The 23,040-nt window shown below is 38.4% G+C and overlaps 2 protein-coding genes across 8 annotated transcripts in view; one reads left to right on the top strand and one right to left on the bottom strand.

The window, feature by feature from the left end:
- ninj1 (ninjurin 1) lies at positions 1-7,198 on the bottom strand. Its single transcript, XM_044122234.1, has 3 exons — positions 6,873-7,198; positions 2,733-2,973; positions 1-1,014 (listed from the first exon to the last, which is right to left on the bottom strand). The coding sequence occupies exons 1-3, from the start codon at positions 6,927-6,929 to the stop codon at positions 860-862; spliced, it is 453 nt and encodes a 150-aa protein (XP_043978169.1). The 5' UTR covers positions 6,930-7,198; the 3' UTR covers positions 1-859.
- Positions 7,199-10,287: 3,089 nt separating this feature from the next.
- wnk2 (WNK lysine deficient protein kinase 2) overlaps positions 10,288-23,040 on the top strand; it is a 31,985-nt gene continuing 19,232 nt past the window's right edge. For all 7 annotated transcript variants that reach the window (XM_044122485.1, XM_044122484.1, XM_044122482.1 and 4 more), the window contains exons 1-5: positions 10,288-11,694; positions 17,533-17,705; positions 17,968-18,188; positions 21,233-21,390; positions 22,818-22,906. In XM_044122485.1, the coding sequence (XP_043978420.1) occupies positions 11,038-11,694; positions 17,533-17,705; positions 17,968-18,188; positions 21,233-21,390; positions 22,818-22,906 (1,298 nt within the window). In that variant the 5' untranslated portion in view covers positions 10,288-11,037. The remainder of the gene's footprint in view (positions 11,695-17,532; positions 17,706-17,967; positions 18,189-21,232; positions 21,391-22,817; positions 22,907-23,040) is intronic.

Here is a 23,040-nt window from a genome sequence, read left to right as displayed (position 1 = left end):
TAAAGCTTTTCTAGTTTTATTTAAAAATATAGTACAGTACATGAGCAGTCACAGTGTATAGAAGTATTTAAAGCTGTATAATATTCTTGTTTGTTTGTTTTAAAAAAGTAAATAAAACATTTAATAAAAGCAACCACACAATGCAGTAAATAAACTCAAATAATTTTTTTGCACAGATTTCCAATCAGTAAGTGTAGGATCTTGAGATTCTCTTCAAAAACTAAATAACAAATACATAACTTTATGTCTGCAATACCTGTTAAAAGACATAAAAACAGTACCTAAAAACAAATTAAAGGCAGTACATTGTATGCTCAACCAGAGGTCGGGCTCACAGGCCTCTTCCACTGTTTGGTGGGTTAGACACAGAAAAGTTTGGGCAGCACTGACCTAATGTATGGAAGACAGTCAAAATATTGCATTTTGCATAGCACTTCAAAAAACACATAAAGACCACATCACCATTCAAAAAATTCAAACTGTAAACTACACATCTCTCCTTCAGTAAAGCTATGGTACTGCATTAAGCCTTCTGGGCTCTTGAATAATTTTACTTTAATTTTGCTGAGGTTATACAATCCGTCAATAATAAGCATCAGGCATGCATACATACAACAACAGACATAAAAAATATTTTAACATGACAGGAAATGGTCACAATGACTGTGTCTTATACAGTCTTTTGCGCTTGGTGTTTTTCCTTATTTTGCACCAGTAACTGAAGAGAAAATAAGAACTAAGCACTTATTTTTGTTCCAAACACACACAGTCAGACAGTAGCAGCCAATTATACAAAATGGGCATTTAACTTGTAAATAATAATAAAAAAATCATAATGTCTTGATGAGCAACGAGCGCGTCAAGAAGGCGGTGAATCTCGCGAGTGGGGTTGCTGGACGCCGAAGGCTGTGATGAAGACGTTGACCACCACTATGACAAAGATGAAGGCCATGACGCAGCTTTCCAAGATGTCCAGCTTGTGATGCATTCTTTCATCATTCAGATTCCACTTAACTGAAAAAAATATGAAAAGCATAACATTTTGCTTATACTGAGCTGGATAAACTACATTTTCCCACTAGGGGGCAGCACCCAGTGACAGGCAGTTTCCTTTCATACCTTTGAAGTAATCATTTATGAAGGATTTCATAAACATTAACACCATCTGACAGCCCTGCCAATGGGGAATAACCATCTGACTCATTCAGAAGGAGATGACATGCCTCATTAGTCTGGGAATCCAACATGTGGATCCGTTTTAAGCAGAGGATGAACCTGTGTTTCCACTTCCCTTTTACTGCCCCAGGTCTCCTGTGACTACATGCAGCCAATAGTATACAGAACACTTTCAAATTGGAACCAGCTCACAGTAAAGTAAAGGTGACCACTTCTTGTTAGGTTTCTATAAACACTTCCTCTCCTCCGACATAGTAATTTTTTTTACCTGTTAGGATAAGATAAGGAAAAGGCAGGATGGGAGGCTGTGGTGGGTTCACAACCGGTCAGAGTCACTAAAACTTTCCACTTCTGATTCTACCGGTTGGTCAAGCCATAAATATTCACATTTTAAAGCAAGGAAATCTTTGTCAATTAATTTACACACAGGTATTTGTGAGTAATAGATCAGTCATAACATTAAATAAAACCAACTCTGTATGTGCTGCTCAAAAACCTATTGTGAAAATGTAAATTTTTTTTGTCACTGACTTCAGAAAGTTAAACTCACATTATTTTATAATCATAACAAATAGAGTGAAATATACCATTGCTTCATTTCTTGTTATTTTGATGACTATGATTTATAGTAAATTAAAATCTAAAATTCAGTGTCACACAAATTTGAAAATATTACATAACATCAATGCTCAGGAGTATGTTTACGAGGTTGTGTACAGGAGAAGATAGCCTGACCAATTAACCTGTTCTCCTCTGATTCATACTCTAAAGAACAAAAGAGCTAAAAGGTCAATTATGTATTATGTTCTTGAAAACAACTGCAAAGTTCAGCAGGTGTCTCTTCTGTATATTTGTTTTAGTTTTTGTATTGCAGTCATAAGTAGCTATTGGTAACTTTTCTAACTTAACTACTGTAACAATTAATAAATAAAATTTCAGTCTTTTCTTCATCAAATTATTTAGTTCATAAAACAGTTTTTGATTTTAGATGTTAAGTAGGATAAATGTAAAATTCAAGTTTCCAAATCAGTTCACTTCAATAGTCAAACGTGATAGTGGTGGTGTGATGGTTTGGGGCTGATTTGCTTTTTTCGAATCTGAAAGATTTGCTGTAATTGACAGAAACATGAATCCTGTTCTATTAGAAAACAGAAAAAGGACAGAGTTTGGGCTTTAGCTCTAGCAGACTTGGGTTGTAGAGCATGATGGTTCTCCAAATCACATAGACATGTCACCCTCTGAATTGCTTAAAAAAACACCATGAAGTGTGGGAGTGACCTAGTTAAAGTTCAGACTTGGATTCAGTTGAGATGCTGTGACTTTAAGCGATCCGTCCTCGGAAAACTGTCCTTTTAGCTTTAACCAAGCTAACTTTGTCTGACATTAAAACGTTTGTTGAAAGGAAAAGCAAGAAATGTATAGCGGCACATACATATTTCAGAGCCATGTATGTTAACTTTAATCGCCTTCTTATAAACATCTTCAATCGATAAAGAGAAATATATCTAATGACAACTTGATTAAATGGAAACAAGCAACAAACGTCCCCAGCTTACCTATAAAGATGAGCATAACTCCCACCACTATCTGTAAGATGAGAGAGATGCTGAGGAGAGTGATGAGGGGGACGTAGAAGGTGAAGCTCGGTCCGTGCTCGAGAACGGCCTTCAGCTGCGAGGCGTTTGCCATCAGCAGGGCCACATCCAGCATGCTCTCTGCTGCGCTCTTCTTGTTGGCATAATGATTCATGTTAAGGGGTCCGCGCCGCCGCATGATGCGGTTTCCCCGATGAAAGACCTGAAAACGAACGCAAAGCCTGACATCACATTTAGGCTTTCATAATCCTTTTCCCTTTCCTTAAAAAACGAATTTCAACATGAATACAAACTGATTAGGTATCTGTTCAAAGATTTCAGTTCAATCTTGCTTTAGATGAGCCCTTAATAAATCTTGGACTTTACCCTCAATGCATTGCTAAGGTTTCACTTTTACTCCTTCTTGTGTAAAATTGATTCTTTAAAAACCTACTTCATCTGGAAAAATTATGACAACACACTGGAAATTTACTTTCATCAAAAACCTACTGATCTTCTTTTTGATGAGAAAACATAACTGGCCAGAGGAAGAAGTGTGTGTGAGCACAAAGTTAGTTAACTTCTCACAACACATAGAAATGTAGGTTGTTCCTATGAACTCCTGATAAACATAGTAAGTGTAGATGCAAACGCATGATAGTCACTGCAGTAAATCGTCAAGACTTTGTTTTGTTTGTTTTTTTTAAAATTAAATCAAACACTTTAGGGAGAAAAGAAAATGAACAAGGTTGATGAGTGTAATTGAAAAAATAAAATCAGAATCGAACACTTCCTGAAGATTTGTTTGCAGTGGAAAAACTTAACAGAAGTGAAACTTCTCTTTCGATTAAAAGCAGCATTTAGAAGGTCCTGGACATGGCTCAGTAACAGGTCAAACAAAGCTATGAGAGGTCACTGAAGAGGTCATAGATGTACTTTATTTGAAAGGCTTGATACCTCAGATAAGAATGAATAAGCACGTATCAAAAAACTTCATAAACACCCCTGATATCATACTGTATTTCAGTAGAGTTCAGTTCAGTTTTTATTTGGGCCACTGTCCTCGTTGTAACCACATTGGCAACATCACCCTCTGAACCTCTGAGTTTCACCTCTATTCCTCTTTCTGCAGCTGTAACAGTAATGTCAGGCCATAGAAGAAGGAAATAAAAGATGTTTCTGTAGTAAACCAACACAGGGTGTCATGAGGGCCACACCCTGCCACCAGCTATAATCACTCTTTCCTTCTGAAACGTTAGCAGTACATATGCAGGCTTTTCCACTATCAAGCACAATCTTTTTATTAGTACTTTAGAGATTCTGATAGGCTTCATTAACCTAAATATTCTAAACAGCAGAAGTTAATCAGGATTTCAACTTCCAGCCTGCAGACTAACCGTTACAGAGACTTCTGATTCTTTCGCAGAGTGCAAACATTCATTAAGTAAACACTGGCAGTATGACTGCTCAATGTCCTTTCATCCATAATGTTATTATTGTACTGGAGAGACGCCTCATTTGTTTCAGGACCCACAGTGAGGGTCCAAACCAGACATTAGAGAACATAAGCAAATGATAATTGCTTATCTTCTGTATTCATGTAAGAATTGTACATCTTTGAGTTCTCAGTCCTTTATCTTCATTTTAAAACATAAAATACTGAAGTTGACTATGCCTTTATGGTAGATATATACACAGTGGTCAGGCTTTAAATATGGAACCTGAAAAAGAAAGTAGAAATGGAAAGCAAAAGCAAAGAAAGAAATAAACAAAGAAAGAAATGAAAAGAGGAAGAAATAATGACAGACAGAAAGAAAGAAGTTAGGAAAGTGACAAATAAAAGGAATAAAATAAACATTACAACAACAAGATGTGGAATAAAGGCTGAAAATACAAAAACAACTTTCCAAGAAAGGAAAAGAAAATTCCATACTTTTCCAAACAGTGAGAGAACACTATGAACATTATTACCTAAAAATCTGTCATAAATATCAAGATGGTCCAGAAAACCCCTAACTTCAGTGATGTTAGGCGGTAATTATGTTGCTCGTCCACCACATGCTTGCTATGATTTTGGCTCCAGTCTTGGCGGACCAGTAAGAATCAGAGAAGGATGGAAGTGTAGGAGAAAATTCTTATTTAAACCTGTTTTCATGCTGCCATGGAAATTATTAACAAAAGGGTAAAGAAACTGTTAAGAAATGAGAAAGATCGATCTTTGTCTTTAAATGTTTCATTTCGAAGACCTGAAGCGTTCGAAAGGCTTTGTTACTGAAGACAGACCAGCAGAGAAGAGCAGAGCTCCCATGTACAGCTGCATACAAATCTCACACACTTCAGTTAAAACCACATCCTGTCCTGACACACATACACACATATACTGTATATATTAGAAAAGAAGGCACAAGTGGGAAAACGTATGTCAGTACTAGAAAATAAAAAACAACTTGATGCATAGACATTTTGACCCTTTTTTGCACTCTGTGGTTACCCTCTGCATCATCAGACCAAAATACACCTACGTCTTGTACTACGTGTCCTTAGAAATCTGCTTACATGCATACTGGCAAAGGACATAAAACAGACACGTCTATAAAAATAAGATTTTAAAGAATTTTTCCACTTCATTCCCCAACTCAAACTTGTTAAGTAATTTTTTTCTCTTTTATTTCACTTTATCATCTTGAAAATATGTTTTTTTTTGGCAAGTGCTGGCCTACAAACTGTGAAGCTCATTATTTACTGCTGCTATCACTCCTGAAATTCACCACATTCAAGTATCAGCGAGAACCGTCTCCACTCTCTTTCCATCTGTAGCTCCTCATCTGTCTAGAATTATCACATTTATCATTATTAGAAATGTATTTCTTCTCACGAACTCATCATGAGAAGAAAAAAAACCCTTTATAATGGAACACAAAAAACTTTTAGTCATCTGTGACCTTACATTTTTTGCACAGTATGATAGGTCAAAATGCTATAAACAGATAATAATTCCCCTGTTGCAATTATGGTTACATCAGTTTCCCACAATGGAGCTATTTTATTAGGATTTTACGTGACACGTTTTATTTTATATGAAATACTCTGCATCTGTGTTTAAATGTTAGCAACTTCCATTTCCAGAATTAATCCCACATTAATGTCTATCATATCCTTATGGTCATTTGCCTTTCCTCTATGTATCTTAATTGCACCCCCTTTTCAGGTTTTTCCTACTAGTTTCTGGCTTTTTTTTTTTTTCTTAAATTAAATATTTAAAGCCAACTGTAGAAAACTTTGCAACAATTTTAAACAAACATTAACAAATGCTAATGTTTAACCTCAGTGGACTGGGAAGTCTGGAAGGTTTAGTATGGAAAAGTATGAAATACTTACCAGAAGAAAATGTGCATGAAATTGATTTCAGACAATTTGTAGTAGAAATGAAAAAAGGTGGAAGTGGAGCTTAAAATAAACTATGTAGCAAAGTAAAGTTGCAAAGAAGTACAAATATTGTTTTTTTTTTAGAAAAGGAATACAAATAAGCTTTTTGATCAAACTTACTTTATAAAGACCATTTACAAAAGTCCAAAGTTAAGTTTCAAGTTTACGCACTTTCAGAACAAAGATGTTTTGTTGAAAATCAAATTTTTCCAGATTTGGGTCAGTGGATGGAGGGAAAGTTGGCTGGATCATTGTTTAACCCATCTGATCGCTCTCAGAGTAGTGACTGCACACTGCAGACACAATGCCCCGTCTCATCTGTCATTAAGTGTAATTTGATCCTCAACAGAGCAGAGAAAGAAAGTTAAATCACCCCCGAAACATGACTACGAAAAAAACCGAAAACGCTTGCTGCTATGAAATTGTAATCGCAAAAATTTATTTCCTATACGTGGACTCAAAACACTTTAAATTAATCTTGTTTTCATTTTTCTATAGTATCAAGTTTGACCGGGCGGATGAAGGATGAGGAAAAACCTCTAACAAAGTTACATTTTATCTGTAAAACGACCAATATTCAATAATTTTTGTTTGTTGTTTTTTTTCCCCCGGTGGGGATCAATGGTTCACTGAACAGAATAGTGGTTGAATTGAACATGGAGAGATTTGCTGCCCTGTAACAACAGGATGTCTTACCCCCTCCTCGTCGCTTCGGTCAGCATCTCCGTTCATTGCTATACTGTCAGTAGCCATGTCGTATCTCTGTATCCTGATGGAAAAGGTCGGTCATGTAGCTTCAACGTGGGCTTCACTCAATGGATCGCCGTAGGTTCTGGCACAACGTCTCGGTTAGTCTACTTATAAAATGCCCCGCTGCTTTGAGGAAGATGGGAGAGCACAGTTGTTGATTAAACCACCCCTCCAACACGGGGCGGCGGTCCACAGAAAGCTGTGTTCTGCTTTCAGAAGTGACAACTTCCTGAGGGTATTTTTTTTATATAGCATAGGATACTTTCAGAAATGGTCCCCAAATAAGATGCTGATGTAATCTTTTAGAGGCCGGACAAAACATGGATTACTCATTGAGAACTTTACTGGAAAATTTCGGGCGGGGTTTTGCTGACATCTAGCGTTACATCTGCGGCATTACAAAAGTATACATATTTTAAAATGAAGGGCGTGTTTCATTCAAATGATATATTACACATGTAAGTATATGTTTTAAGAATCTATTTCGTTTTTTTTTTTTTTTTTGTTTTAAAAAAAATGTTTTATTGCTTCTGCTACAGCTAATAGTAACAAAAATTTGATTTATCAGAAACTAAAATGTGGAAATGGTATTGTCTTATTATGGCCTGTGCAAGGAAGGGTTAGACTGAAGACTTGACCGTTGACCATCAAGCTGTCAGTTGTACCCTCTACAGGTGTGATTGCTAAAGAAGCTGATCCAAACGTATTCCTGGACATAGGTTGAAGGGGAAAAGTGCGATAGAGAAAAAGATGCACAAGCAACAGGCACATCTTCTGTCTTAAGGGATCAAGGCAAACTCTGCAGCTGGTGTTAGATTTTCAAGAGCCACTGAGATGTATCAGACGCCAGAGGCATCTTACCTGGTTGGACATGATATGCAAATTTTCACATGTAAAATTGGAATTTTTCACATTTAGAAATTTAAAATTTCTAAATGTAAATCTAAATGTAAAAAGTACAGTTGGTTTATTGACCAGTTGCCAATAAACCAACTCTACTTAAATGACCAGTAGAGTTACCTAACCTGAATCCTCATTTTATAAATTGAATTACTAAAATGAATAAACTTTTCAGTAATAATTAATTTATTTAGAGGCTTTTGTGTAAGAATATAAGTAGGTCTGCCTAGTCCAACTACAAACCATAGAAAAGACAGTATTGGAGACACGTGCATGACGATGTGTATGATTCTCAGAAGAAGCAAGAACCACAAGCAAAATGGAAACAAAAACATGAAAACATTGCGGAATAAACATTAAAAAAATAACTTAAATGGTCAATATTGCCACCATCTATAAGGTGAAGTAAACGTCCCACAAAAAATTCAAAGTGGCTCAAATGATATGCAAAATATTTGCAACACATCACAAAACAACAACAACGGTAGTAAGGTAGAAAATTAAAAATATTGATCTAATAGACCTAGAAAGTAGAATAGGTCTATTAGTAGGAAAAGCATTTCCTACTAATAGGAAATTGTGTGCCTCCTATTAGTAGGAAATGCACACAAAATGAGTTTAAATAAGCAAATAAAAATATCCAAAACAAGAAGTAGTAAAACTGTTTCCATATCAAGTATGAGATAGAAATACAGGTTGATAAATTTATCCGTATTTTGTTTCAATATGGGTATAAATGTAATTTGCTTCAAATTTGTTTCAAATTACATTTTAGCATTGGTTTCAATGACAGATCTTAGTGAAAAAAATAGGTTTCTAAACAATAACACTCATGTGTATTTTTTTTCCCCCAGACTCAGTATGACATTAAAGATAATTGTGTTTATTAAGGAGCAACTTGATTCGTGAGAACTGATTACCTTACCCGGGTTTCATTTCAATGTAGGAGAATATCTCACTGTGACTAACTTTGATGTTGACAATGCTGTTTGCTCACATGATTTGACTATTCACTTGGTTATGTTGTGGTTAATTGTAGTTGTTTTGTGTTTCTTTGTGTTCTGTTTTATTTGCTAAGCATTTTGCTGTCTTTGTTGCCAGGTACAACCAGTAGGGGGTATGTATGCAAGGCTTATGAAAAGAAAACCAACAAAAGAGAATTTTGTGACCACGTGATTTGTAATAAATGACAGAAATGATTACGTGGACAAAGAATAATTTTTTTTGCAGAAATGCATGTGACAAATGTTCTTCTACACAGGATGAGAGAAAACTGCTACAGTACCTCATTTATGGTTTTATTAAGTTGTTTCTTCTGGTCAAAATCCACTAGTTGTTAAGTTCACAGTGGAAAATATGAATCTGAGAATATGCATGTTCCACAGTTTTGCTGTAATTGCAGCTGCAACTCTTTGAGGTATGTCTCTACCAGTTTTGCACATTTATAGAATTGCATTTATCCCATTTTTCTCTGCATGAGCTGCAGCTCAGTCAGATTGGATCGAGAGTATCTGTTACGATCGATTTTCAAGCCTCGGCATAAATTCAAGATTTGGGTCGGCACTTCAACTGGGCCATTCAAACATGAAAATCAGTCTGTAATTGTGGTTGTGTGCATAGGGTCGTTGTAAGCATGTGAAATTACATCACAAACTCTATTTTTTTTGCCATCACCAACAACTTTCATCCAGTCCTGCATTCAGCTCCATCAGATGCATCCACCTTTCTTGTCCTTACCAATAAGACAGTCCCTCAGCATGATGCCACCATCTCTGTGTTTCACTGTGGGAATGGTGCGATCAGTGAGATGTGTGGGATTGCATTTCCTTCACACATAGGCCAAGAAGTTAGTCATTTTTTTGACTCATGACCAAATCTAATACTTCCCCATGTTTGTAATATGCTTTTTTAAAATCAAATTCCTTTCTTGACATTCTCACACAGAGGTAATATTGTTTTAGAATACTAAAAGTTGTCCTGTAGACAGATTCCCCCACCCGAGTTGTGTATCAGTGCGGCTCCTTCAGAGTCTGAGTTTTGGCTGCCTTTTTGATTAAGTCCCTCCTTGCCATGTCTTGACAGATTTGCTTGACACTGTATTTGTTGGTCTGCAGTATCTTTTAAAGCTGCAAACTTTACTTTTGTCTGTTACAAAGTTCCAAGAAAACACTTTGAGGTGTAGAGTGGTAACGTGACAAAATATTTAAATCCAAGGAATTTGAATACTTTAAAGGCTTTTCTAGAGACTATATTATTAATCCATGTCATCCCCTTTGTTTGGCTTTTAATGATCCTCCCTTTGGAGGCTTATCGCGTCAGGAAGAGGGCGGACAGTTGTGCGGTCCACTCAGACCCTCTCACCAGAGGAGGGTAAGGGTGCTGGCTAAAAGCGTGCCGAGTTATTGGATACGTGTTGTTGCTAGGGGCGTGGGTTGCGTCGTGCAACTGATTCCTCCCCAAACCTTCAAAGAAAGAAAGCGAGAGAATAGGAGGATGAACCCGGGAAGACAAGGGTGGCAACATCAGCTGGTCCAGAGATGCGCGGACAGCTGCCTGATCCGACCTGTGCCGCAGTGAACATAATCTCATAAGCGCTTCTGTCCATCCGCTACTCTGGTGCAGGACGGCTCTGAAGGGAGAGGGAAAAAAAGTGCGTGCGGATTGTTTTCTTGAGAATCATGCTCATTTCTCACTTGTCGGAGCAGAATAGCGTCAGCCGCTGATTTCAGTGAGTCAGAGTGCGGGATGGGGAGAGGGAGGAAAGACCGCTGCGCACTTTCTATGTCCCGTGATGTGTCTTCGCAGCGGCTGGTGAGTGGCACAGTTTCAACATCCTGGTCTATAGGCCGGGGAGGATTTGCTTGAGGAACGTATTTTTGCCGCGGGAATCTGATGCAAGGCGGATGAAGGGGATTCTGTGAGCTCCGGCCGGCGATGACATCAGGCTGATGTGTTGCAGTGAGGTGGTCTGGAAGGCGTGAGGTGGCGTGGAGCAATGCGTGCATCCTCCGACCTGGACGCCTTCAGGAGAACGACCTACGTTCTGAACAAATTCAAGACATTAGGCCACTGATCCTGAGCTGAGCTGGCCAACTGCGTCACTGCAAGTGCAGGTAGGCTGCAAACTCCCCTACCTAGTCGGGAGAGGAGCATGCTCCCCAGCCCTTCCTGCACCATGTCGCCGGTTAGTGTCTTGACAATCTAAGGGGGGATGAATTCAGCTGACATCTCCAGCAAAGATCCGCCGCTCGGATCCACGTTTTCCTCAGCTCCTAACCTAGACTCGGACATTAACGCAAACGCGTGCGGGCATGTGTATGAGAATGGGATGGACCACAATGTCAACATCCAGAACGCAGCGCTCCGCGGGGCCAGCGACCCCAGCTCATACCCCTCCACGGAGTACCAGGGGCTGGGCCGCCGCAGGTTCATCCGCCGGAGTCTGTGGGTCTCGGACCACGACGAGCAGCCGCTGGATACATCGGATCTCGTCAGCAGCAGCCCGGTACCCAACATCGATCTGCGGACTATTGTGGATCGGAGTCGGACCCGGGCTCTGCTTCCAGAGACCTCCAGCACGGAGAGACAGGAGGGGCTGAAGGACAGCGCCACGGAAAGCGTGAGCGCCGATGAGGAGAGTGGGGACAGGTTGGAGACGGGGCCCAAGGTGGACCCGGGTCCATCAGATGTTACAGGTAAAGCAGGCAGCGACGAGAACGAAGAGGAGCCCGGGATGAAGGCTGTGTCCACCTCCCCCGGAGGACGCTTTCTGAAGTTTGACATTGAGTTGGGGAGAGGGTCTTTCAAGACCGTCTACAAAGGTCTGGACACGGACACCTGGGTGGAAGTGGCCTGGTGTGAACTGCAGGTGAGTTCTGTGTCCACTCAAACTCTCAACCACTCAAGTAAATCTAGCCGTGGGGCTCTTTGGAGGGGAGCACAGAAAGGTTTCAAACAATAGCGTTGATAAATATAAAGCCATTCTTGGGCAAAGGACTTGAAGAAGAGAAACATTTCCATATATCTACTTTATATTGATCCCCCTCAAAAAGAGTATTTCTCCTGAAGTTTCTCCTTAGATTCAAGGTTTCCCAAGGACTCAAAAAGGTCTTTCCAAGTAAATCTTGTTCCGATAGAGAAAATTCACAGATGTATGGCCTTGACATTGTTCATCTGCAACAGTTCTCAGCAATCAGGTCTGTGCATGATTCAGTAGTCTTTATTTGTTCCTTTAAATTTCTCTGCAGTGTAAGTTGGCTTTCTTGTGAAATCTAAGAATCATGCAATAGTTGTATTCTAAAGGGAACGTTTTACTACTTTGTTGTTCAACGGTCACACCTTTTATGTTGAAATTTGATCAGAAATTTCAACAAAAGAGTTTTACTGGGGCACAGATGACGCAGCCTGGGGATGGTGAACCTAAAGAGTGTTGGCAACGCCTATGGCTTAAAATTCAGGTATTCTATAACAATAAGGGCTGCAAAAAGCAACATAAGAGATGTTAAACAATTATATGAACAACAACTCCTGTGAGTATTATTATAAGAAATTCCTTTGACAATTAAGCTGTGTCTGTGACTGGTTCATGAGGAAAGTATGATGAACACTGGAGATGCACAAATCAGTCGAGCATCATGAGCAACTGCACAGATCAAAAAATTTAATGTGCATATTTTTTAGGGAAAAGAAATTTTTCTCATACTTTTTAATTCATTTTAGAAATTTATATTAAAGTTATGAATATTGTATTTAACGTATTCATTTTACAAAGTGATAATTTTTCCAAATGATTTGATGTATTTATGATTTAGGACTATTTTTTTGAACTAACTGTGAAATTAAGAAGTGGCAGTACAAAGGATGTCACAAGAACAACAGAGAACAGTTTCTACATTCTGCATTTTGACCTGTTGTGTGACAACCTGCCTCTGGGAAAAATGAAACGAGAGAACAGTTCCAGAACTATTTCACAGTTTTAATCTAAATTCAAAGCTAATCTTACTAACAACTTTTAAACAGATTTCTGTTTTTAAAAAAAAAAAATAATATCTAATTTTGTCTTTAGTTGTTATGCAAGAAACAAAATGGAAAGTTACTTTTGTCCACAAAAAATTTGACAAATGCATTTGTGTGAGTGCAGCAAAAAAAGGGACAGACTGTGACGTCCACTGTTAGAAATCGACAGAATTTAGCTGTTGCTGATAGTGTGGCAGTAACAAGTAATATGCAAATCAATCCCAATCTGGCCTGGTATTAAGACAGACTTTTTAAAAAAACTTTAAAACATGAAATGAAATGTTGAAATCAGCAACATTTTGTGTAAATGTAGACAACTACTTTGAGTATCAATTATGTTTTTCCAGATAAGTTCAAATGTTATTCTGCCTACCAAAAACAATGTATATTTAACATCTTCCATGCATAGTTTGTATGCTCATTGCACTTTCATGAAAAATATACAATGAGCATCTTGACTTACTCTCTGATGGTTTTTTAAAAAAACTTTCTGGCTAAAATATAACCTTGCTCTTTTACAAGTCCTGTCATGCGTCGTGCAGAGTTACTCAGATAATTCAACTCAGCTGCAGGAAAAAGCCCTGATTAACTGATGAGCAATTACAGTCCTTTTGGAAAGACTCCCAGTGATGACAGAATTTATACCAGAAGACAATAAGCCAAGGAGGAAAATATTTTAAATCACTTATACTGCTGCTTCAGTGTCACTGTGCACATTACTGTTCAGCTTTGACTGTATTGCAATTTTTATTCACAACTGGCATAAGCATAAGCCAAAAGCAAACTGTAAAACACCCTGGAGCCCCCTGCTGGAGTGGATGCACCAAGAGAACTTGAATTCACATGTATTGTCACAGACAGTTACATTTTTATTTATTTATTTTTGCTCACTTGACAACTATAAAAGCTCTGATACAAAAATGATTCAGATAAAAAAGGAGGACAATGGGAATGTGTTGGTCTTAAGTGGATGTGCGGAGCTCTCAAATTGTTGGGTTCTATACTTCAAATTACTAACATTTTAACCTATTTAATCCCACTGGCAACAATTGTTGCCAGACATTTTTTCTAACTTTTGGGAGCTCCCAAATAATAGTTTTGACTTTTAGCAGCTAATTGAAGTTTTAAAATAAAATAATAGTGTGTCTACTCTAAGTAATATCCATCCATCCATTTTCTGTTCACCCTGTGTCCCTAATGGGGTCGGGAGGGTTGCTGGTTCCTCTCCAGCTACGTTCCGGGCGAGAGGTGGGGTCACCCTGGACAGGTCACCAGTATGTCGCAGGGCAACACAGAGACATACAGGACACACAAACATTCACACACACACTCACACCTAGGGAGAATAAATTTTTTTTATTTTGTTTTGACTCTAAATATTTATAGATGGATATTTTACACCAAATGAAGGTGTAGGAGCGTTCTTTTAGCCAGCTGACAACCAGTGTGTAGCAATAGATGGAAGAGGATCTGTATTGCACTGCATAACTTAGGAACAGTGAGCAGCCGGCACTCCATTCTTTTTTCTGAGATAGTTTTTTAGAGAAAAGGAAGGCTATCGTAGAAACAATGCTGCAACCTTAGTTTTCAATAAGCCATGCAGGTTATTTTATTACATGCTAAACCTACAGCTCCCCTGCAATGACAGCTTGCTGCATCACTAATCTGTGTATGCAGTAATCTAATGATCAGTTTAGATGCAATCCATGTGATATGGAGATTAGTGTCTGCAGACAGACGTGCAGACAGAGGCTGGCCTTTCAGGACTTAAAGTGTGCCAAATTAATTTTCTGCCTGTAAAGAGGAAGTGTTTTACAGCTGTTATAGATAAAACATCAGCAAACTGAAATAAAGCTGTAGCATGCATTTCTTACAACAAACATTTTAAAATCTGCAAGTCGTTGAATGATTTAGCAGGGGTGTGATTGTTCAGAAACTATTTTTTCACATTAGGAAACAAGGAACAAAATGATAAAAAAAAGAAATTCCGGGCAACGTTTTTATCCATTTAGTGCAATCATCTGTGGAAAGTCCTCCCCCATCTTCTTGCTTTTGCAGAACCTGGGTTCACTGCAGCAGGCCCCGGGGAATAATTATCAAAAATGGAAGGCCTACTCAATCAATTTCACATTGCCTCTGGAATTAAATCTCTACTACACTGTGCTTATCTCACATTTTCTACTGGTAAGAGCAGAGGTCTAGTTTCCAGGGAGGGGAGAATCTTAGCAGGCTGATGTACATGTTTAGAAAATCAACCAGAGATGAAACTTAGATTAGACCATTATGAGAAAAGTCAAGATGTTCTATTTATCAGTTCCTTGTATCCCATACTAAAATTGTTGCTTAATTCTTTTTGAAAAATTGTCATGAAGCCCTGTGTATTCTGAAATCCTTGCTAGAGAGTAAATATGAGATGTTTGAACAGTTTTTTCAGATTTCACAGTATTTAAAAAAACATAAACCCATTTTCTGCAAGCATGTTTACATAATGCACAGCTACCCATATCATAGAGGTATATGTGGAAAGTGTGTGAGCTCTGTCTGATCAGGTTCTTAGGGGAGATCTAGCGATGATTCAACCATTCTGTCCCTGGAGACGAGGCTGTGCCCTATAGAGCATCTATGCCTTTGAAGCTTAGTCACAGAAACCTGCTGTCGTATGAATGCTTTTCTTTTACTGTCCGTACTCTGTGTACTTTTACCGAAGCTCTGAAAGTGAGTCGGCATTAATCACAAACGTATAAAGATTTGTGAATTAAAACTAAAGAAGAGAAAAGCAACACAGGGAGCTTCTCTTGACATTCATTTGCCAAATAACTTTCAAACATTTGCAGCAAAGTCATTTGAGCAAAATGATCAGATCAGTTTGTAAAATGCAACAGTATGGCTGAGTTAAGATATTATACTCGCACCGCACCCAGTTATTTGTTTTGTTGCTAAACACTTCTTTAAACTCCCCTTGTATTGCCACAAAGATATATTTGGAGAGATTCTTGCTGATGCAGCTCTCTGCACTAACACACAGATGAGATAGGACAGACTGGGTCCGGCTACGGGTAGCAGCAAATATGGAGAATGTGACGCAGAAAGATAATTTTTCAATATATGTGCACATTTGGTCCTCATGTTTTGCATTTAAATATAAGTGTCTGTACTATGTTTCCTGCAAAATGATCATTATGTGCAGCAGATCTGATGCCACATCTTGATTAACAGAGACCTTCTCCCTGTAAAGCATCTTTACTAAATTGTTTGCAAACTCCCTAAAAAGAAACAATAGGGACACAAGGACAATACAGGCTCTTAAGAACTTGAGTCACAAAGGCAGCTTCAGAAGCTGCATAATGTAAGATGCATTAGGATGCACAGGTCACAGTGGGCGCTGAGTGAAATCCGATTCCTGTGTGTCAGTCAATAGCCAACACCATGAGTCAGTGTATGAACTTACTGAGCACCCCACTCATTTGAAACGGGAACTGCAACCTATTTCTTCCAGTTATATTGTCCTTATTAGAACAGGAGAAGCGAAAATCCAGAAGACGCCTAGAAATTTATGGGCGCTGTAGCTGCTGCACTGCTGACTGGCGAGAAAAACGCGATGCAGAAGGTGTTTGCTGTCAGCTCTTTCACTATTTATACAACAGTTCAGGGAGGGCAGGGGTCAAGAATATTGATCCAGTATAAACAGATTCAATCAGATGAACAGTACATAGAAAATTTAAGTTTTAACATCTTTGACGGTGAATGCACTTACTGCATCAAAGCCACGGATTTGTGTTGACGCCTTTGATCTTTGTTGTTATAAAGAAATGTCTTGTGTATTAGCCTTGACAGACGTGACTTTCTCTGTTTTACCACTTCAGACAAAACAATGAGGCTTTTACTCATCCGTCCTCTGATTGCGTGTTGATCCCACTTGTGGGTTTTTGAGATGTTTAGGATTTGTATGTTTTATAAACAATGCTGAAAAAGAGAGTAAATGGGTCAGACCCCCATGTTCTGCTAGGTCAAAATGCCAAAGCTGTGTTCACTCCAAACACGAGCTTCAGACAATCCTAAGGGAGCCCCAGTCAAACTCACTGCTTCAGTCAGGTTTAAAGTTATTATGGTACTTTTGTTAAATCTGTCCAACAAAGTGAAAAGCTAACATAAAGTATAATGGAAAAGTTGCATCAGTTGTGTCTGATGTTTTTCATCTTTCCCATCTCCAAAAAGCTGGTCAGCAGAGGGACACATAAAAAAACTCTAAATTGTCCAAGTGGCCATCTAGGCTGACTTTGGACTTGATACAACACAAGCAGACAGGGCCGGATTTACAAGGATGTTTTGGTTTTGGTGTCCTGGTACAGGAAAAGTAAATACAAATTGGAATACAATAGGTAGTCCTGTTCATAAGCAGAGTTGATGCATGATAGGTTTATTACATCTGCTGATCAGTAACATCATGTTGTTCCCAAATACAATATATCTTCATAATTTTAAAATACTTGAGAATACTCATTGTTAATCCCAAAATATTAATACAGTTTACCTCATATGGGCCTGTGAGTTTGATATAAAGTACAATGCAAAACATGCATTCATTAAAAAAAAGAAGAAAAAAAAGAAAAGTCTTTTATTTATGTATTAGTGTGAGTGAGAGTTTTAGAAAAATTATATCAGTTCACAGATTTTCCTTCCTTTTCCCCAGGAAAGGAAACTATCCAAAGCAGAGAGGCAGCGGTTCAAAGAGGAGGCAGAGATGCTGAAGGCCCTGCAGCACCCCAACATCGTGCGATTTTATGACTTCTGGGAGTCACCAGTAAAAGGGAAGAAGTGCATCGTCCTTGTGACAGAGCTAATGACATCAGGAACACTGAAAACGTAAGAATCTGTGTCAATAATTGATTGTTGCCTTTTGAGACCTCAAGTTTAAATGTACATCACATGATTGCACATTCAGTAAAGGTAAATGATCTATACTTTTCATTCATTTGTTTGGGCAGCTAAACAACTTTATAGTCATATTAGTCGTATTCAGACCACTCAAAAAGAGATTGCTCTCTATATAAAAAACTAATAAAAAAAAAAAGTCTTTATGTGTATGAGTTGGAACATTTGAGAGTGTATGTTTGTCTTCTTGCAGGTATCTAAAGCGCTTCAAGGTTATGAAGCCCAAAGTCCTGAGAAGGTGGTGTCGGCAGATTCTCAAAGGCCTTCATTTCCTCCACACAAGGACGCCTCCCATCATCCACAGAGACCTCAAGTGTGACAACATTTTCATCACTGGTCCAACTGGCTCTGTCAAAATAGGAGACCTTGGATTAGCAACACTAAAGAGGGCCTCTTTTGCCAAAAGTGTTATTGGTTAGTTGCTGGCTTACTTTTTTTTAATTTTTTTTTTTAGCTAAAACAATTTTAATTCTGTTCTGTCAGTTTGCATCTGTGTTGTCTTGGGAGCTCCAGGGCTGCAACAGAACTAACTTTGTGAAAGAACGGTTTCTTCACATGTCCAGGTTGGTGACAAATTAAAAGAAAACAACCAGATGTTGCGACAAGTACAGTACAGACCAAAAGTTTGGACACACCTTCTAACTGAATTCAATTAGAAGGTGTGTCCAAACTGGGCTGCACAGTGGCGCAGCTGGTAGAGCTGTTGCCTTGCAGCAAGAAGGTCCTGGGTTCGATTCCCGGCCGGGGTCTTTCTGCATGGAGTTTGCATGTTCTCCCTGTGCATGGTGGGTTCTCTCCGGGTTCTCCGGCTTCCTCCCACAGTCCAAAAACATGACTGTCAGGTTAATTGGTTTCTCTAAATTCTCCCTAGGTGTGAATGGTTGTTTGTCTTGTATGTCTTTGTGTTGCCCTGCGACAGACTGGCAACCTGTCCAGGGTGAACCCCGCCTCTCGCCCGGGACGCAGCTGGAGATAGACGCCAGCAACCCTCCCGACCCATTAGGGAAGAAGGGTGTAAAGAAAATGGATGGATGGATGGATGGATGGGTGTGTCCAAACTTTTGGTCTGTACTGTAATTCCTTCTTACCAGACGAAAATTGATTCAGTAACATCTTACTTTGGACGTTAAGACATAAATAGCAATGTGGTGGATTTTAAAGTCCAAGCTTCATGAGGAGAAATCACTGTGACACCTGCCTGCATTCAGTTTCCATGGTAACCAACTCATAGTACTCATACTCAGAAGCGTGACAGTTGACTACTTAAAAAATATTGCAACAATATAATAACAATATATTAGGAATATATTATTCCTAATATGTTGTTATTAATTATAATTATTAACTAAGGTAATATATGATTAATATCATTACTATTAATATGATATTCATATATTATTAATATGTCTATTAATATTATTATAATATATATTTATATTATTAAATTAATATGTCTTAAGAACTTCAGCTTTAATTAAAAACTAATTATTATAAAAATTAATTATGTTTGTATGACACAGTTCCTGGGGTGCATATGGCAATGGAAACTAAGGAATTCCCTTTGAATATTTATTTTTTGATTATTCAATATTGTTGACCTTACTAATAAAATATCATTAAATTAGACTTTGTAATTTCTGTACAGGAGTAAGTAAAATGCAATTGATAAATAATTACAATTTTATAAAGTCAACATAATAATATAACAAACTAAATGTAGTCATTTTTTATGACTTGGCTCCTGGTATTTCTTTGGCAAATATTAATTTTGCCCAGTCACACTTTTGAGTGCAGATATTCACTGCACTCAAAAGTGTGCAGTGAATATCTCAGGATATAGGATCTGCACTAGGATCCTATATCCTGACTTAAATCAGGATATAGGTTGGCTGTGACCATCCAGCTGGATCCATCTGGTGCAGTGACGTGCGGTGAGATTCATAGCTGGTGAGGCACTGACGTCATCAGAATCAGATTTGCAAATAGATGCATAGATTGACAGCAGTTTACAGGTTATGTAGTCTGAAACAAACCTTTCAGCTCCGGCGTTGGTCTTCCTTTGGTTATTATCTCCTGCTTCGATTGAAAGTCCACTTGAGAAAACTTTTTTAGTGTTGTAATGTAGTCATCCATGTCGAAAGTCGGGATAAGCGAGAGGGAAAAAAAAATCACTATCTCTATTATAATCTATCGCTGCACTTGACTTGCTTCCCGAATCGTTTAGCCTAGCTCGCTGTCACTTACTCGGCAGTTGAGGAGTGAACAAGACGAACGTCTGGGATCTTGAGCGCCCCCTGCCATGAGGCAAGAGAACTGCCTGCCTCACCTCGAACCTGTTCTCTGCCGTTTATAATCGCTCATTACACGAAACACGTTACATAAACACAGTTGGTGACAAAAAGCACTGTACATTATATACATAAGCTAAATTATTGGAAATAAATTCACATATTAAATTTGTTTAAACCATTTTATTGACGCCGTACAGCAACATGCTCTCTCCGCTTAGCAGCCAGCGCAGAGCCAGGGGTTGCGCAATCCAAGGTGAGGCAGAGCTCGCTGCTGCCTCACCGGCATCGCTTCCAAGCATTTGAATGGGAAAATAAGAAAATTCAGCGATTTTCAACAAATAAAAATCGAAATTGGTGAAGCTACATGAAAAATAAATATTTTTTAGTACAAACCACCGGATGAATATAACAATTTAAATTACTTTATGATTATATATTTTCTTTCTTTCCATGATGGCAGGTGAGGCACTGCCTCACCTGCCTCCCCTGACCGCACGTCACTGATCTGGTGTGTTATTGGATCCAGGTCAATAACACACCAGTCTGAGCCTGCAGGTGTACATGCATGCTGCATGTACACAAAACCCAGACCCCAGAGAGGAGAATATTTCTACTGTTTTATTGCCATTATTATGCTTACCACAAATTGTCTCTTAAATATGGAAGAGGCACTGCAAGTCAGCAGAAAGCTTTTTCAGACTAATTACTTCCTGGAAGAAGGTAGCCTATCCTCATGGGTCTTTTCCAGGAAGACGGTGCTTCCTTCTGAAATAAGAGATGGCAAAACACCTTGTGAATGTTCAAAAGCTATAGTCCCTAATATTTACAATTTAAAACTTTTTAATAATGATGAAATGTAACACAGTTCTCTCAATGATGTTAATGTAAATGAACATATTTATAAACATTTGCGTTATTATAAATACAGACTTCAACAGAGGATTTTGTAACAAACACCCGGCTAAAAAACTGCATGCTGAATTTTCTTTTCATTTGTCACTTGTTTACACACACACATTGTGTTTTGTTGTGATCCATTTAAAGCCAAAGCTTCAGCATTAGCAAAATCTTAAATTTTTGCTTTGCTGCAGCTAGCATCTGAACACTGATAGCATAATAAAAGTGTAAATATTTAACACACAGCCCTCTCATACCTAAATTCTCCAGGTACTCCAGAGTTTATGGCCCCAGAGATGTATGAGGAGCACTATGACGAGGCTGTGGATGTCTACGCTTTTGGGATGTGTATGCTGGAGATGGCCACCTCAGAGTATCCTTACTCTGAGTGTCAGAATGCTGCTCAGATCTACCGCAAAGTCACAAGTGTAAGTTCATTTTCATGAGATGTGGTTACTAACTCTTTGTATCATGACAAAACATGTCAATCTGAATACTGAGAGACAGAATAATGAGCAATAGAATAGAATTAAACAGATTGAATAGATTGTCACTGGGCATGATACAATTGCATTGTGGATATTCCTCTTAAGATGCACAGTCAGCTATCTTTGAGCTTTGATGGCAAACAATTTCTCTATATGTCACCGTTTTTGTAACTTTTATTAGTAGACAAAGAATAACAATGATAAATATACAATTTAATCTACTGTCACAATAATCTATGTTAGTATATTGGGATGGGAAATGTAACTGGAGCATTTTTAGTGGCAATATAAAATTAGGCAGCTATAACTCATATATAAACTGATGAATAGGGGCAGGGAATATATCAACACAGTGAGGCTGTTTCTGGCACAGACCACTGAAGGTCTTTGTGATTTCATCAGAACTAAACTGTAAACAGTAACCTAGCTTGATCCTAGCTTTTGTACTTTAAAGGTGGTGAGCCAGAAAAACCATAAAAACTCACAGTGAATAATAAAAATGCCAGCTGAATCTGCAGATGGATCAGGCCAACAATAGAATCTGCTGAGACAGAACTTCTTTGATGGTTCTCTGTTTTTCTCTGACAATCAGTCTTTCTGACTCTTTTTTTTTCTCAGTCAGCATTGACAGCTCTCAGAAATCAGGTGCAAACCACAAAGGAGTTTAACAAAACTGTGTTTGTGGCACATTACACACCCATGGCTAAAGTGAAAGCTAACATTTTTTAAGTTTTCACAGACAGGCAGTTCCAAAATACTATTAGATGACTGACAGCATACCACAGGCTGAGGACAGAAGTCTAATGAAAGGCTTAGATGTTCAGAGCAGAAAACCCAAGAATGCATTGATTTCTTAAGTTAAATTCGAAACTAGCTGAGCAAGATGATTAGTTTTATACATACTTCTACATGGATTGACAGGCTCACTTTGATCTTAACAACATAACAAGGCCAGAATATCAATATCTTGCGGGTTTCACGAACATCATGTTTGTTATAAAAAATGATGACAGCTCATCAACGTCATGATGACGATCTCTTACAAAACTCTTGCTTGAACATGTAAATAGTCAGATTTCTAGGGCCCCCTAATACTAAACTTAAACTAACATTAACTCTCAATTTCCATCAAACCAAAGCAAGTCTCATTTAGATTGGCATCCAGTCTCCACTTGCAAGCAAATCTCCAGCACTATGCATCTCTGTAATCCTTAATATGTAGATATCGAGGGGAAGCTGTGTTATTGAGGGAAAATAATGCTTTTCGACACTGCTTAATCAAATTGCTCCTAGTCATGATATATAGTAATTGCTCCTGATGAGAATTTGTTTCCTAGTGAGTTGGGACATGTTGGTTTGCTTTTCAGGGGGTGAAGCCTGCCAGCTACGGCAAAGTCAGTGACCCAGAAATAAAGGAAATTATTGGGGAGTGTATCTGCCACAGATGGGAGGAACGGTAAGTTGCCAAAGACATCTGAGTTGGTCTGAAACACATTCCTTATGAAGGTAGTGGAGCTGGACCTTTGTGTTCGTGTTGCATTTTGTTTCTGCTCTGGCGGCATGACGTTAACGGCCGTATTTGGATCTAAG

Source organism: Gambusia affinis, linkage group LG07 (assembly GCF_019740435.1).
Source record: "Gambusia affinis linkage group LG07, SWU_Gaff_1.0, whole genome shotgun sequence".
In the NCBI taxonomy this organism is placed as follows: Eukaryota; Metazoa; Chordata; class Actinopteri; order Cyprinodontiformes; family Poeciliidae; genus Gambusia; species Gambusia affinis.
The sequence above is the reverse complement of the archived record's forward strand: the minus strand, read 5'-3'. Positions and strand labels throughout refer to the sequence as shown.

Coding starts and splice junctions, on each gene's coding strand:
- ninj1 (XM_044122234.1), bottom strand. CDS start 6,929: ATGGCTACTGACAGTATAGCAATGAACGGAGATGCTGACCGAAGCGAC. Junction 2,974..6,872: donor ACCGAAGCGACGAGGAGGGG/GTAAGACATCCT, acceptor GTTCGTTTTCAG/GTCTTTCATCGGGGAAACCG. Junction 1,015..2,732: donor AGTTATGCTCATCTTTATAG/GTAAGCTGGGGA, acceptor TATTTTTTTCAG/TTAAGTGGAATCTGAATGAT.